General features: G+C 42.1%; 1 protein-coding gene across 2 annotated transcripts in view; it reads right to left on the bottom strand.

Moving 5' to 3' along the window:
- The window catches only part of CD226 (CD226 molecule), a 94,749-nt gene extending 79,411 nt beyond the window's left edge, over positions 1 to 15,338 (bottom strand). The window contains exons 1-3 of one of the 2 annotated variants that reach the window (XM_015122175.3): positions 14,891 to 15,338; positions 5,589 to 5,756; positions 4,952 to 5,287 (exon numbers count right to left, since the gene is read on the bottom strand). In XM_015122175.3, coding sequence (XP_014977661.2) covers positions 4,952 to 5,287; positions 5,589 to 5,634 — 382 coding nt within the window. In that variant the 5' untranslated portion in view covers positions 5,635 to 5,756; positions 14,891 to 15,338. 2 annotated transcript variants of the gene reach the window in all.
- Positions 15,339 to 17,807: the final 2,469 nt, after the last annotated feature.

Raw genomic sequence — 17,807 nt, 5'->3', positions numbered from 1 at the left:
GTATGGTTGTATTTTGAAATGTGAGGATGTAAGATTTGGGAGGGGCCAGGGCAAAATGATATAGTTTGGCTGTTTCCCCATCCAAATCTCATCTTGAATTGTAGTTCCCATAATCCCCATGTATTGTGGGAGGAACCCAGTGGGAGGTAGTTGAATCATGGGGCCAGTTACCCTCATGCTGTTCTGGTGAAATCTCATGGTTTTGTAAGGGGCTTTCCACCCAGCTCAATCTGCACTTCTCCTTCCTGCCGCCATATGAAGAAGGACACGTTTGCTTCCCTTTTCACCATGATGGTAAGTTACCTGAGGCCTCCCCAGCCATACTGAACTGTGAGTCAATTAAACCTCTTTCCCTTATAAATTACCCAGTCTTAAGTATTTCTTCATAGCAGTGTGAGAATAGACTAATACATCATGTAAGCCAATTTCTTATAATAAATCTCCATGTATTACACATTGGTTCTCTTTCTCTGGAGAAGCCAGACTAAAATAATAGATATACTAATTAACCCTCCTGCTAGCAGTATGTAAGGGTTCCAATCTATAGATGCCTATTTGCTTACCTTGCCTGCAAGTCTTACTCTCCTACAAGGCTGCAGCTAGTGTAATCTTCCAGGTGGTGAAAGAAAAAATCTGGTTTTACGTTGTGTCTCTCTCTAAAAACTATTCAGGTATGTCCCATGGTCTGCATTACAGATGGAAGTCAAAATTCCATTAGGCACATCAATAACTTTTCAGATTTATTTCTGACATTCTGCTGCCCTGGTGAGCTGCAACTCCTTTTTTAAGCACAGAATCTACTGTACTAAAGCTTTTCCTGAGACTCTAAAGTATCATAAGCTGAGCCTTTTTGCTGGTGCAGGCAGGGAGAGAGTCTTACCCTCACAGTGTCTTCCTTTCCTGTGAGGCTGCCTCTCAGGCCACCTCTGTGGGTATAGAGGGCCTCAGAGCCCAGGGTGGAAACCACATCTTATACACACCCAGTGCCCTAGTCAGAGAGGGCCAGGCTCTGCCTCCTGCATGAACTTTACACCTCCACTGTGCCCTTCTTTAAGCCATCAGTACCCCCAGGACACCCTTCTCTCTCTGCCTTCTCTCTTCCCCAGACCCCAGCCTCTCTAATTAAAATATTCCTTCCAATTCTTCAGAGTCCAGCATGACTTTTCTCTACTGTGACCCTCCATGGTTCATTCTGCTGGAGCTAAGGTCTCTGACTCTTCAGAAAAATCAACTGGGGTCACTCTGGTGGTGTCATTTGGCAGCTTGAGAACCTTGGACAAGTGAGTTTACCACCGTGAACCTCAGTGTCTTCTGTTGTATCACAGGAACACATTACCTCCCCATGGTGCTTCATAAGGATTAAATGAACTGACACTCAGTTGCATCCTACAGAGCAGGCACCCGGTTAACACTAGGTGGCAGAACATTCTGAGTGGGTCACTCATTTGGGGGGTATTTCTGTAAATGCAACTATATTTGCTTTAACTGACTAATAAAGCCAGAGACACGTAGGTGACAGTAATTTTCTCCATGACCCCACAAACTCTGCCAGAAAGGGCTACCTTGAAAATGTTGTCCCCCAAGTCATCTCTGCATATTTTCTCACAAACTAGGTAAAAACAAATGCATTTATTCTTACCATTAGAGTCTCTAAATCAATTGTTAACAAAGAAATGCCTGTTCTGGAAAGAACACATATTTTCAAATAACTTCATATTAGTAGTACCATTTATTCAGAATAAAATGTCCCATTTGCTCTTAAACTCTAGGCTGAAAGCTGGAGGATTGATAGGAGGTGCAATGGCCAAGGTCTCCTTCTTCGAGGGCCCTGGTGGGTTCCCATGTGCCCCAGGCTGACAGTTGCATCAATTTGCAACTTTATCTGCTGGGACATATGCGAAAGTTGGGGACTTGGAAAGACCACTAGACTTCACTTCACTTCAATGTCATCACCTGTAAATTCAGGCGATACAAAAGTTCAAGTGCACACAGGAGATTCAAGGAGGAAGTCTATGAAGATCCAGACTATGTAAAATTCCACACATAATAAGCTATCAGTAAATAGCAAAAATCAACATATTTACAGAGCATAGGGCCCAACTCCTTCATCCTTCTTAAGTTCTTACAATCTATTATATAAACTAGGATTTCTAGATTCCAAGTCTGATTTTTTTTTACTATGTAATGTATTTTCAACTCCCCCTTTACAGTATACAAAAGTACAGTATTTGCAATCCCAGTATGTTGTTACTAAAGTATGTAAGAAAATTTTAAGCACACCTAAGGTTAAGTTTTAAATACAAGTAATATTTTTTAAACTCACTATCCTTCTTAGTTTAAAAAAGTGAAGCTCTCAAACTCTCAAAATTGGGTAGAATGCGCTCACTAGCCCATTACATCAATCTGCTCTTTAAAATATAAATGATCAAAACAAGAGCAATGGATCATGGCTAAGGATACCATCATGAAGAATTCAAACTAGATGGACAGCTGGTACCCCTTCCTCTGACTGATAACTGACTGAAAATCTCCACATTGTATTTTTTTAAGCCCCATGAAGGGGAAAGCTCTCTTTTTCTAACCTCAAAAAATAGCAGTAATGACAAATCTGGATGAAAACAACAGGAAATATTCCTAAGACCATTCATATGTGATGCTAAAAATCCTACCTTTGCATAACAACCATCATTTAGTTCTTTACAGGTTAGCCCCATCCTCTATCCTGAAAGGTCGAGCTGTTTTCAGTTGGTTGTCCTGTGACAGAAACCAAAACAGCTAATTTGGAACCCAAACTTTAAAGTCGCACCACACAAGGCAGCAGTGGGGAGTGCATCCTGTTCTAGTTTTGGTGGCTCAGGCCTTGTTTCCAACGGCTCACTCTATGTTAAAAGCTTTGCCAATCTTCTACTTCACCTGCCTGACTGATTTATTACACAGTAAAAACTTCCAAGCAGGATTTAACAGGTGTCTACATACAACAGCAAATGAGGACTTGTATGGTGAAATGGAGTCTTTAATAAACATTTAACTAAAGAAGCATTGCAGATTGACACTCTATAAGCCTCACTTATATACACAAAATTAGTCTTCACCCTAGCCACACCTAAAGAGAAAGGGAAAACTAAATATATGAAGATGTTTCTTACCTCCTGACCATTTGATATTCCTCATATAATTCTGTAATTGTTCTTTTAGCACATAGATCCCTTAAAAATAAAGCACTATTATGTCAGATGTCATATAATGTTCTTCTCTATACAGCCATGGGGTATAATTTGAGAGACACCACACAAGAAACACACAGCTCCAAAAATATTCCCTTCTTTAGATTGTCACTAATATCTGAAAATTTCATTACTAGCCCTTTTGGATCACAAGCATAGGAAATAATAATAAGATGTATCATTCTCTGACTACCATGGGCCAAGTTCTTTAAATATATCGTCCCTCAGCCATTCAACAAGTAGAATGGTACTACCAACCCAATTTCCGGTCCAGGAACCTGAGATTTAGAGGAATGGAGCAACTAACACAAGGTTAATGGAAAGTGATGACTATAAACTCAAGTGTTTCCAATATACTACAACCAGTTCATGTGGTCATCACTAGAAAGACAAAACCACAATCTCTGGTAAATAAAGCAAAAAACACTCCAAGGGATCATTGGGTTCTTTCTGCCACCACAGCTCAAATGTATGAAGAACGTGTCCTCTCTAGCTAAACCTGGAAGAGGTGAAAGATGGAGCCAGGGCCAAGCATGGTGGCTCATGCCTGTAACCCTGGCACTTTGGGAGGCCAAGACAGTTGGATCACTTGAGCTCAGGAGTCCAAGACCAGCCTGGGCAACATGTTGAAACCTCATCTCTACAAAAAAAAAAAAAAAAATGACAATTAGCCTGGCATGATGTATTAGTCCATTTTCACGCTGCTAATGAAGATATTCCCAAGATTGGGCAATTTACAAGAGAAAGAGGTTTAATTGGACTTACAGCTCCACATGGCTGGGGAAGCCTCACACTCAAGGTGGAAGGCAAGGAGGAGCAAGTCTCGTCTTACATGGATGGCAGCAGGCAAACAGAGAGGGCTTGTGCAGGGGAACTCCTCTTTTTTAAACCATCAGATCTCGTGAGACTTATTCACTATCATGAGAATAGCATGGGAAAGACTTGCCCCCATGATTCAATTACCTCCCACCCAGTCCTTCCCACAACACATGGGAATTCAAGATGAGATTTGGGTAGGGACATAGCCAAACCATATCATGTGGTGGTGCACACCTGCGGCCCCAGCTACTTGCGGGGCTGAGGTAGGAGAATCACTTGAGCCCAGAAGCTGGAGGTTGCAGTGAGCCAAGATCATGCTATTGTACTCCAGCCTGGGTGACAAAGTGAGACTTTGTCAAAAAAAAAAAAAAAAGGAAAAAATAGGAAGGAAGGAAGGAAGGAAGGAAGGAAGGAAGGAGAAAAAGAGAGAGAGAGAGAGAGAGAAAGAAACAAACAAACTAACTAACTAACTAACTTAGATTTGGTACTGTAGGAAGAACCTTGAACATCCAGGGGTTGATGTGAGTACTGAGTGTCCAGCAGAAGGCAATGGTGCTACGTCGCTGTGATAAAGCCCTGAAAGGAAGGCATCAGGATCCTGAACCCATGTGTTGCCAACATCAGTTTAATCAAGGCTTAGGTTATCATGAAGACAACATAAAACCTGCACTTTCTCCTACTACATTCAAATTTGAAAGGCATTTCTACTCGGACACAACAGCACAGTCAGAAAAATGAAACAGACTCCCAAGATTGCTCCTTCAAAGTCGTAACATCAAAGCATCTAGAAACGGAATTGGAGAATGCCACAGAAATACGAGAAAGCATTCTATAGCTTCTACTTGGGCTTTATAGAAACAAATGTTGTAGATGGATAAAAAGGGATTAAAAAAAAAACTTGCCCTTACCTGACTGCACCACCTGTATCACCTTCTGCCAAGTTCCCTGTGGGTAAGTGTAAAGAGAGCAGGAATAGTAGCCAACATCATCTTCAGAGGCATTCCGAAAGAAAAGAGTCATGTTGTTGGAAGCCATCGTTGAATTCAAAAAGTAAACCCTCTCAGCATAGGGCTTCCTTATGACCATGCCATGAGTAGGGCTAAAAATGGCTATGGAATCCTTCTCGGTCCCGATCTTGAACCACTCCACCTGTGTCAAGATGCCCACTGATGGATATACACATTCTAGAGACATATTCTCAGCAAAGGGAACTGATGTATGCCAAAGCACCTCTTCACACAGAGCTGAAATATACAACATCACATTAGTTCTGTTAGCCTTGATGATGGAAACACCAAATCAATATCTTAAACTTTGGAAGCCCTAGCAAGATAGTGCATTGAGATCACGGTAAAGGATGACAGTTTCTGCCTTCTTCTAAAAAGGTGTCCTGCTGATCATTGGAAAATGTAACTTTTAGTTTTTCTGAACAAGTGAGAAATTATCCTAGCCAACTAAAGAGCATTGTAAATTCTGAATATGCCACGCCGTAAGAACAAAAACAGGAGCAAAAATTTTAAATGAAGATATAAAGATCATCTTTACCTCTGTATACATGAAGAAGAGCCAAAAGTAAAGTAGGATAATCCATCTCTGGAAGCTGTTTAAAAGGCTGGTCGATTTTTTAAAAATTGCTTTTTATAATGTGACATGCAGATCCCAGCACAATGCAGTTTCCTTCCTCTCAGATGTTATCAGTCGTGTCTTCTTTTTCTAAAGTATGAACACAGGAAAAAGGCCTTAGCTTAAAAGACACAGGTTTGCTCTCGTATGATGGGCAGATTTGAGTTACTTCTCTCTCGGGGAACCAGTCGGCTTCTTTTCAAGCTTTCATTTTCTACAAGGAGTCATTCATTCAACAAACATGTGCTGCATGCATTCTCTGTGCCTAACTCTGCTATAGGCAATGAGGATACAATAATACAAAAAAAAGTATTAGAACTTACATTCTATGGGGGGGAGGGAGAAATTAAAATAAAGATGTAAAAACATAAATAATAAGTGAAAGGTGGTGCATGCATGGAGCAGGGAAGTCCTCACTGAGAGCATAAGATGAGGCAGAGGCTGGAGTGGGTGGAGGGAGCCAATGCCCAGTACTGACAGCCCATCCTGTGGCCTTCCTTTCACCTCTTCCTCCTTGCTGATCTCAGGCATTGGCGTTGGTGAGGACCAAAAAACAGATCCAAAGCCCATCAGATACAAAAGTATGGTGGCCCAGAGCACATGCAGATCTACCATTATGCGAGACTTACCTTTTGATTTTGAAATAATTAGAGAGTCACAAGAAGTCACAAAGAGAGTACAGAGTACAGAGAGGTCCCTGCTCCCAGGTTCTTCCAGAGGTCATATCTTACATAATTACAGTTCAATAGCAAAACAAGATTCATTTTTCAGGTTCATCATTGCTTACTTCTTTCTTTTATAAAATACAAGTTCTAATTCTTTTTTTTTTTTTTTTTTTTTTTTTTTTTTGAGACAGAGTCTCGCTCTGTCGCCCAGGCTGGAGTGCAGTGGCGCCATCTCGGGTCACTGCAAGCTCCGCCTCCCGGGTTCACGCCATTCTCCTGCGTCAGCCTCCCGAGTAGCTGGGACTACAGGCGCCCCCCACCACGCCCGGCTAATTTTTTGTATTTTTAGTAGAGACAGGATTTCACCATGTTAGCCAGGATGGTCTTGATCTCCTGACCTCGTGATCCACCCGCCTCGGCCTCCCAAAGTGCTGGAATTACAGGCGTGAGCCACCGAGCCCGGCCTAAAGTTCTAATTCTTAAGAACTTGTTAGGAATATATTAGCACGTCAGTGTAAAAAGTAAACCCCTATAAAAAGAGGAATTGCATCAATGCATTTGACCCTGGTAAGAGTGTCAAAATAGAAGATGAGTAAAAATTGGGAAAAGTAGGAGCAGAAACCACTGAAGACAATTTTATCTAATGCCAACCCTGAACTTTGTGACTCAGTCTCAAAGTGTATCAGCAAGTGTCCACTACTCAGCATGAGTATCTAATGTGGGAACTTGCTCAGGGAATATAAAATCAACAATGTAATGATAATCAGAACAAATTGTAATGTGTGCATATATAATCAAGCATGGTGTTACTTTGTATTTATATGGCATATTTTCTAAAAGCTTTCACATCTGTGATATTATTTATGCCTCTAGTTGTTTTGTGATGTAGTCAAAAGAGGTATCTGTTATCTCTGTTTTGTAAATAAGTCAATCCAACAATTCCTCCAAATTTTACTGAGTTATGCCGGGTCCCCTGCTTAGTCCCTTGGAAATACAATCATAAAGAGGACACATCTCTGCTCTTAGGTTATGCATAAGATAGTGGCTCATATCAATTTTAAAGGCAATTTATCATAGCAAAACATGATCATCTCTATACAAAGTCATTTGCTAAGTTTTATGACAGCCAGAGAAAGGACAAATCATTCTAATAGATCGTGGAAAAGGTTTTATAGAAAAAGTGGGAGAAAGAGGCGTGACAATGGGGGTGTTTCAGGAAATGGTGTGACTGCAGTCTTGCGGGTGGGGAAGTGACCGAAAATGAGACTGAGTCTGGATTGAAAGGTGACATGAGTGACACACATAAAGGAACTGAAACGTGGCGATCAGAAACCGTGGTGTCATGCTGATGTCTGTAACTCCAGCACCCAGCACAATTCCCCAGGCAAAGCAGGCTCTCAGCAACGCCTGTGACGTCAACACATCCGAGAGGAACGTGGAGCTGCCCGGGAGCGGATGGAGGAAGGGGTGCGCACAACTTCGCATTTTGGAAAGATAATCTTAGTCACTGTACAGAACAAACAGGAGTGGCAAGGACATGGAAGACTTCCATCAAGTTGGAAAAATTAATTTCATCTATTATGTCCTAATGACAAGATTTTCTCCTGACAGGCACCAGCAAAAATAAAACTACAAATCCCAGGCTAAACCAAGTCCAGAGAATTCCTGAGGTCCTCAGGACAGGGTCTCCCTAAGTACCCCTCCTGCATTCATATCTCCTGCCTCAGACCTGTGTCCCTTCACACACGAACACACACATCGATACATGCACACACTGACACACACACTCACACACTCAAACGCATGAACCCACACATGCTTTCTCCCACACATGCACGCACTCACACACACACATGCACAGTCTCACGCATGCACTCACACATGCTCTACCACACAGTCATACACACAGCATGCACGCACATACACATACACTCACACACACATGCTCACACTGTCTCAATCACATGCATGTACACACATACTCTCACATCCACGCACTCACACACATCCATGCACTTACACGTTATCACACTCATATGCACACTGTCTCACACACTCATACACTATCTCACACAATCACATGTGTGTGCACACATACTCTCACACATCCACACACACATGCACTTACACATGCTCACACTCACATGTGCACACACTCACTTTCTCACAATCACATGCATGTGCACACAAACTCAAACACACTCACATATGCATGCATTCACACACATGCACACACACGCATGCACTTATACATGTCCTCACACATGCTCACATATGCACACTGACACAATCTCACACAATCACATGCATGTGCACACATACTCTCAAACACACTCATACATGCATATACTCACACGCAAACACGTACATGCATGCACTTACACATGCTCACACACACATTTGCACACACTCTCACACACTGTGTCTCACACACACACACACACACACACACACACACACACTGCACCTGGAGTGATCTCAAAACAGAGTGTATGGCCAAAGTCTAAAATACTACCTGCTCTTTTACAGAAAAAGTTTTTCATACCCCCGGTCTAGTTGGAAAGACAGACATCAGACGAACACACAAATAAATACACAGTTATGAAGTGCATGTCACGCTATGAAAAGGAAGCCACACACGCCGGCGTGGGAGAGAATGACTGGGGCTACAACCAAGCAGAGGCTGTGTCAGGTTGGTGGTCAGGAAAGGCTCTCGGGCAGTGAAGTGTGTTCTGGAATCTGCAGAAGCAGGAGGCTGTAGCCACATGCAGGGTGTGGCCAGGTGTGAGGACGAGCAGTCCAGGTGGATAGGAGAGCAGGTGTACAAAGTCAGACTTCGTGGAAGTTTTTCAATCATTGTAGCTAGATCCATTGAGAGGAGATGGAAACAGAAACATGTAGAGATGAGTGGGGTGGGAGTACATTTGCCTTATACACTTCCTGATACAATTCTAAGAGCAATTGGAGAGTGTTAAGCACCAGAACAGTATGATCAGATTTAAGTGATTAGAAAGATAACTGACCACCACCCACTTCACTTTCCTCACTCCTGGCAGTATTGTGCCTGGGTTTGAGTATCCACTCCTTTCCACACACCACAGGGATATTACGACAAATCTAAGCTATTCTACTAAAAACTATGATTTTGTGTGTGTGTGTGTGTGTGTGTGTGTGTGTGTGTGTGTAGAGATGGGGACTTGCTATGTTGTCTAGGCTGATCTCAAACTCCTGGTCTCAAGTGACCCTGCCACTTCAGCCTCCTGAGTATCTGGGACTATAGGCATGAGCCTCCACACTCAGCTAATTTTTTTAAATTATTTTTTGTGGAGACAGGGTCTTGCTACATTACCCAGGCTTGCTTGGAACTTCTAGACTCAAGTAATCCTGCACTTGTACATGTTGGCCTCCTAAAGTGTTGGGAGTACAGGCATGATCCACCATGCCCAGCCTGAAAACTATGATTGATTTGAAGGGTCAGAGAAGCCAACTATGGCCTGAGTTGGCCCATCAGATTGAAGGAAGTTATTCACATTCCATGCCAGAAAAACAGCACGGAATGTGAACAATTTCTCTTCTCTCCATCCCTGTTTCTATTTTTATCTCCTCTCATTATGCATGAACAAGAATGCTGTCCTGGTTACCACAGGCAGCCATATTGAAGGACAAACAGGGTGGCAGAGAGAGACAGAATGAACATGGGGCTCAGATGGCGTTACTGAGCTACTGAATCCACCAACTCTGAAGTCTGAACATATTATATAGAATTACAAGGGGCCCTGAATAGCCAAAATGGTATTGAAAAAGAAGAAAATGCTGAAAGACTAACATTTCCCAATTTCAAAACTGTAGTACACAGCTATAGTAATCAAAACAGTGTGGCTACTGGCATATACATAGACAGAGACCAAGGAAATTGAAATGATCGAGAACATTTATACACTGTTTGTGAGAAGGTAAATTAGTACAACGTCTATGGAAAATAGTTTGGCGATTCCTCAAAGAACTAAAACTAGAATTACCATTAGATCCAGCAGTCCCACTACAGGGTATCTACCCAAAGGAAAAGAAATCAATATATAAAAAATATACCTGTCCTTATATGTTTATTGCAGCACTATTCACAATAACCAAGATATGGAATCAACCTAATTGTCCATCAGTGAAGGATTAGATAAAGAAACTGTGGTATATATACACAATGGAATACTACACAACCACAAAAAGAAGGAAATCATGTCTTTTGCAGCAACACAGACAGAACGGGAAGCCATTATATTAAACGAAACAGCTCAGACACAGAAACTCAAATACCACATGTTCTCACTTATAAATGGGAGCAAAATAAGGTGTACCCATGGACATATAGTATGCAATAATGGACATCAGAGACTTGGAAGAATGGGAGAGTAGGAAGGGGTGAGGGATAGAAATTACTTAATGCGTACAATATATATTATTCAGGTGATGGTTATATTAAAAGTCCAGACTTCACCACTATATAAAACTGCTCTTGTACAAAACTGCCCTTGTACCCCTTGAATTTATACAAATAAAAATAATAATAAGCCCACACATCTATGAACAATTGATATTCAACAAGGTGCCAACCCCACTGAATGGGGAAAGAACAGCTTCTTCAATAAATGATCCTGGGGCAACTGGATAGCCACATGCCAAAGCACGAAATTGGATCCCCACCTCCCATGAAACACAAAAACTAACTTAAAATGGGTTGACCTAAATATAAGACCTTAGACTGTAGAAATCTTAGAATAAAGCACAGGGGTAAATTTTCAAGACCTGGAAGTTGGCAATGGATTCCTAGATATGACACCAAACCTATGGGCAACAAAAGACAAAAAATAAATTGGACTTACCAAAATTAAAAACTTTTGCGCATCAAAGGACATTTTCAAGAAAGTGAAAAGTCAGCCTACAGAATGCAAGCACCTATTTGCAAATAATCTATCTGATGATGGTCTAATATCCATAACATATAAGGAACTCTCAAACTTTAGCATAAAAGAAACAACCCAATTTTCAAATGGGCAAAGTACTTGAATAGACATTTTCTCCAAAAGATGCTCAACATTATCAGTCAGGAAGGAAACACAAATACAAACCACAATGAGAACTCACTTTATATCTACTAGGATGGCTATAATCAAAAAGAGAAAAATAAATATGTTAGGGAAAATGTGGAGAAATTGGAACCCTTGTGTACTGCTGCACAAGGGTTGTAAAGAAATGTAAAATAATGCAGCTGCTGTGAAAAACAGTTTAGAGATTCTTCAAAAAGTTCAACAGGATTACTATATGACGCAGCAGTTTTACTCCTAGGTATATACTCAAAAGAATATACTCAAACCAATACTTGCAGACCAATGTTTATAGCAGCATTATTCACAAAAGCCAGAAGGCGGTAACAACCCAAACGTCTGCCAATGGGCGAACGAATGAACAAATTGTGATCAAATCCCTACAATGGAATATTACTCAGCCATAAAAAGGAATGAAGGGCTGATGCATGCTACAACATGAATAAGCCTTGGCAACACTATGCTAAGTCAAACAATGCAGAAACAAAAGGCCACATTTTGTAAGAATCCATTTATACAAAATATCCAGATAGTGAAATCCATGGAGATGGAAAGCAGATTGGTGACTGCCAGGGACTGTTGGAAGGAGGGAATAGGGAGGGACTGTTGAAGGTATGGGGTTTTCTTTGAAAATGATGAAAATGTTTTGGAATCTGATAAAAGTGGTAGTCGCAGAACATTGTAGATGTACTAAATGCCACCGAACTGTACACTTTAAAATGTTTAATCTTGGCCGGGTGCGGTAGCTCACACCTGTAATCCCAGTACTTTGGGAGGCCAAGGCAGGTGAATCACTTTAGGTCAGGAATTCAAGATCAGCTTGGCCAACATGGTGAAACCACATCTCTACTAAAAGTACAAAAATTAGCTGTGCATGGTGGTGCGCAACTGTAATCCCAGCTACTTGGGAGGCTGAGACAGGAGAATCACTTGAACCCGGGAGGCATAGGTTGCATTGAGCCGAGATCGTGCCACTGCACTCCAGCCTGGTCAACAGAGCAAGACTCCGTTTCAAAAAAAAAAAAAAAGAAGTTTAATCTTATGTTGAATAAATCTTAGGAGAACAATGTCATGTGAATTTCACCTCAATTTTTAAAAATTATTGTTAGTGAATAACAAGAGTTCACATTCACCCCAGGTCTTACCAATGAATGATGCCACCCCATCTTGCTGCTGGCCACGTATTTATCTATTTCAGTTGATCCCCCGACCACCCCGGTCCAAAGATGCCAAGTACATTCTAAGAACACAGTACATTATCATAGTACAGTCTAAGCATAGAGTCCACGGACACACTCTGTGTCACAACTTTGTGATAACAGCTGGAAATAAATAATGCAAAGGATTATGATAGTCGAGGTTGCCAGATAAATGATGTATTTTAAAAAATCACTACGTGTTTATTAAACAAATGCCAAAACATATATATATTTTCTGAGGGAGGGGTCAGGGTTGGGTAAAGTGGGGTAGAGGGGCAGGTAGAGAGGTACAAGGGCCGAGGGCCAAGCCAGGCATCTGCAACATTGTACTGCCTCGAATCCTAAGAGAAACGAGATGAAACACACCATCATCCACTCTCGGTGGCTTCTACGATCAGGCCCAAAGCGAACTTCCTCACTCAGGATGAAGAAATGAAGTGCGTGGGAGGAGGATTGGAAAAGGGTGCTAACTGGTAATAACTTGTAGGAACTCCTTATTCCCAAGGCATCCAGAGCCAACTAGTGAAGAGATGAAGAAAACTTAAGTGTATTTGCACCCTGGAATCGAGGGCCCTAGAGGTCACAGATTCGAATGAAAGGGGCTGAAAGACTTGCAGCTGAAGACAAAGTTCAGCTGTTACAACTTTGCTAGAGATGAGCCCTATTTATCAACATCTAACCAAAGACAAATAGAGACGGCGCTTGAGCTATTTTTGTTGCGTCGGCAGCCATTTTTTGCATGATTTATGAAGGGATTTTGGCTTGAGGTTTTTTTTCTAATAGAGCTGTCTGTATAAAAGAGCTTTGTCCTCAAGGAAGTCATTAATCAAAATATTACTGGATTTCTCTACTATTAAAAATGTCTCAGCTAACCACAAGAGCATGAATTCATCTCACAAGCTTGCCTCTGAATGCAGACTCCTAGGTGGCCCGGCGGGGTGGGGACAGGGAACACTCTTCAGCCACACCGTTCTTCTTCCCGTAGGCTGTCCACGCAGGCAGAACCTTCCCTGTCACCTCAGTTTCGTTGTTTCTGCTACTTACAATATGTCCTGCTTCCCCAGACGTCTCTACAGTTTCTGGGCATTGGGTGGAGTCTCCTGGTGTCTACTCAATGACCCCACCTTCCCCAGTTTATGCAAAAACACCTGATGTGTGTGATGGAGAATCTGCTCTGATATCTTTCGACACTTGCTTGGAAAACAATTCACATGCTGGAAAGCAGAGGACTGCTAACAGAAAATCTAGCTAAACTCAGAACAAGTGACTGGGGCTGGGAAGATAACAGTGTGAAGTCCTTTGCTCCCTCTGCTCTTTCTCAGATGTGAGGGTTTGTCTGCCTGCCTTCTGCTGGGATGCCCCAGCTGTTAAGAGGCTCATCCTTCCAGTAAGATTTCCACAGGAACACAATAGCCTGGGTTTCTGCTCCCTTCCTCAAATCATCTCATTAAGAGAATCTTTCCAATGTGGGCCGCATGGTCTCCTCTAGACCATGATACCCTTAGAACCTTGGCAAGTCATACACGTGTCCCCAGGAGTGAGGCTACTGCTGAGTGACCAGTAGAACCGCACTTCCAGTCAACGCCGGCTCCTGCTGGCGTTCAGCAGGGATCCTCTAGGACAGGGCTCTGAAACTGCGTCCTGAGGGCTGCATGCAGCCCACTGTCTGATTTCCATAAACAGTTTGGTTGGCAACAGTCATGCTCATTTGGTTACATACCATCTACCACTGTTTTTGTGCTACGATGCTGGAACCAAGAGGTGTTAGGTCACAACTGACAGACACCACGTGGCCTACAAAGCTGTAAATATTAACTACCTGGCCCTTTACAAAAAAAGCTTCCCAACCCTTGAGTAGGATAATAAATCTTTGGATCGTGGACATTTATTATTTAAGTTCATCCTTTTTCAGTCTTGCTGGAGCGAAGGAAGATTTAGCTTGATAGACCAGATGCTGGTAAAATTAGCTCAGTTTTCTTATTCTCGAGAACTTTACTATCAGATCTATTATAAACACAATTCTAGAGACAGACTGACAAAAAGTACTTAAATGGCACCCTTTTACTACAAACTGCACCCCTCATTAAACTAACAGTTTACAGAACACCGAGCACTTAACTGACTCCAGCTTTTTCTCGCAGCTCTTTTCCTGCTGCATCAACTTGCCGTGTTTCACTGGCAGCCCCCAGCCCTTCGCACACAATTGATTTAAAAAGTTGAGCTCAGAACCATCCAATCTTTTTTCTGAGAAGGTTACTAACCTTGAGACGTGAGTGCTGCTCGCTCTAACGCTTCTTCCCATCTGTGTCTTGGTTAAGGGCTTTTATCGTATCCTGTTTATCATCCTGTTTATCGCGGCCTCTTAGCCTCAACCCCCTCTTGGTCACTGCAAGCTCCCGGTTGCTCCCTCCCTTAATTAGCACTGCAGGAGCTGCAGGGAGCTGACTCTGCCTGTGCCCCCGAGCTCTTCTCTCTACCAGCACTTCTTCAGATAGCAACTGAAGTGAAGCACTAATATTTCATGAAGCGGGGTTTTTTGAAGTCAGGTTTACCTGTTTCTGGAAGCAACTTTACCATTGCAGCTACCCAGACTCATTTCAAACTCAGATAAAGTTCTGTCCCTCTTTTCCCCAAAGAATCTACAATTTGAAAGGACGCACTTCTCCTTTGTTCTAACTCTAAATAGAAACTACACTCCCTGCCGAAATCAGAGTTTGTTTCTTTGCCTTTTCTTCCCCGTTTTCTTTTTCTGCCAATCAAAGCACGTTAGATTCAGCTGTCTCTTTAAGTCAAGAAGCTTTATCTCTGCCCATATCTAAGTATGTTTCGGTCTTACTTTCTAGATACTGTCTTTTTTTTTTCTTTGCCTCCCATTCTCCGACAGAAAAAGTACACAAGTCAGTGTTTCCTGAGAACGAATCCTGCATGTTTAGCAGCTTTTGTCTCTTAGAAACACTAGCTTTTTTAGCGGCACCAGGCCATGGCAAAGTTAGTTTTATTGATTCCTTTGATTTATTAGGTTATGGAGGTTCTCTCCTGGTTAAACCACCATGAAGGATTGTGGCTGAGGCGTTAGTGTGTAAAATTCACAGAAAGACTAGGAAGGAAGGACCACATTTGACAGGTGAGAAGGCACTCATGGGGCTGCCCTACCCTGCACATTTAATTATGCCTCACAGGTGCAGGACTGGTCTCTTCTGCTGGACCACTGCATGTCCGAAAGCAAGGGAGAAGAAAGTGCAATACTGCCTCTCATGACACAAGTGTTTACTGAGCCTTGTCGTGGGCCAAAGGTAGCCAGAGGTAGCCTTCTCAAACACCTGCCTGACTCTCGTCACTCCCTTCAGTGCCTCACTGTCCTCAAGAGAATATCCAAATGTCTTACCGACTTGCAAGGCCTGTGTCATTGATCGCTGCCATTTTCCCGGTGTTATGTCTTACAATTCTTCTGCTCACTCCTAGTCTTTATTGCTCATCCACCTTACATTGGGTAATTTGAGGACAAAGCTCTGATGGGGCAAGGTGTTCTCACATGGAGTTTCCTCATCTTCTCTTATCCCTCTCCCATCCAGTAGGTCTCAGCTCAAATGTATCTTATAAGATACTCTCCCTGGGGCCTGCATCTGTCCAGTGAGTTTCCAGAGAACCCCAAATACATCCTCTCTGAAACACTTACCACATCCTATTGTGATGCCTATTCACCCTCTGCATTTTTTACTAGAGCCTTATAGGCACTTCCAGGCCCAGGTAAAATCTCATCCCTGCTCTATCAGATCCTTGCACAGGGCCCTTGCCCACACCAGGTGCTCAATCAGCACTCGTAGAATGAGGACGAAGCCATGCAATCACTTCCATCTATACGGTTTCCATAGTGTGGTCACAATCCCAATTCCATCTCGTTTCCATCTGCCATCGTTAGGGCTGGGTTTTTTTTTTTTTTTTTTTTTGCCTCAACTTTCGATTTTCTCAAGGAAAAAGACAAAAACAGCCTTGACCCAAAACACCCACTGATATTTGCAGGACAGACCCAAAGACAAGTTTTCTTTTGAGTCAAAACTCTTCTTCAAAATTATTCAATGGGCCCTGAAGTGAACCTCACACATCGTCTGAAACAGTCCCCGTCTACCCACGTGGTTCACAATAGGGTGAATGCAAATCCTATCTATCACGACTGCTTATACCTACAGGGACCTGGCTTGAAAGTATCTTTTAATCTTTTGCTTACTCCCTGACTCACAAAATCCAGATCGCTAGAGGCTGGGGGGCTTTCCCAAATTACTTTTTCATGGTCACTCCCTAATTCAGTGTTCACAGGCAAATACACACACACACACACCACACACACATCCTTCTCCTTCTTATCACCCACATCCCATATAAGCTACTGCTATTTTGGGTTTTTTTTATTTTTTATTATTTAGCTATTGCTATTTTTAAGGCAGGCACAATGGAGATATATTTTGTTGTTTTTCTGTAGAGGTCTATCCTCTCTGGTTTATTTAGCTGCTTCTTGGAGGCTCTCGAAATCTTGTAATAAATACAAAGAACCCAAGACTTAGCTTTGAATCATTTCCAGAGAAACACAGGCATCCCAAGATCTTGGCCCCAAGGATGCAACATTGTCCCCCCAACATGGAACTACAAAATTTTACTCAGCAAATAGGGCAAATGTTGAAACATCACATGATCGATAATAAATTACAAAACAAACAATAAAAATAACCTGAGACAAATGAAATTGCCCTATCCCTCCAGAGAACAGATGTCCTAAATGTTCTAACCAGCAGAACAAATGGGCGTAAAGAGGGAAAGTAGTGAGATAGATTGAAGATTACCACTCAGAGATGAACAGAGCCCTTTCTCCAACAGTTTTTCATGACCCTTACAAAAGCCTTTTTGAACAATTTTAAGCAAAAGTACTCTTTAACCTTACCAGTTGTTGACAGAGCAGAAACAGCAGAAGCCACCACATCCCTAGTTGCAGCATCGCATCAGCTCCCTCCTTCCTCTTTTTTTCTAAGGTCACCAAGGCACTAACTCGCTGTTCTACCAAAGGGTAAGGAAAGAAGAATCAAGCATTTACCCTGCCTTTCCTGTACAATTTATAATTCAAGGTGACCCGAGTTTCTCTTTATAGAAAAATTCAGCTACTAAGTGGAAAAAACAATCATAGTTATT

This window comes from Macaca mulatta, chromosome 18 (genome assembly GCF_049350105.2).
Source record: "Macaca mulatta isolate MMU2019108-1 chromosome 18, T2T-MMU8v2.0, whole genome shotgun sequence".
Lineage (NCBI taxonomy): Eukaryota > Metazoa > Chordata > Mammalia > Primates > Cercopithecidae > Macaca > Macaca mulatta.
The sequence above is the reverse complement of the archived record's forward strand: the minus strand, read 5'-3'. Positions and strand labels throughout refer to the sequence as shown.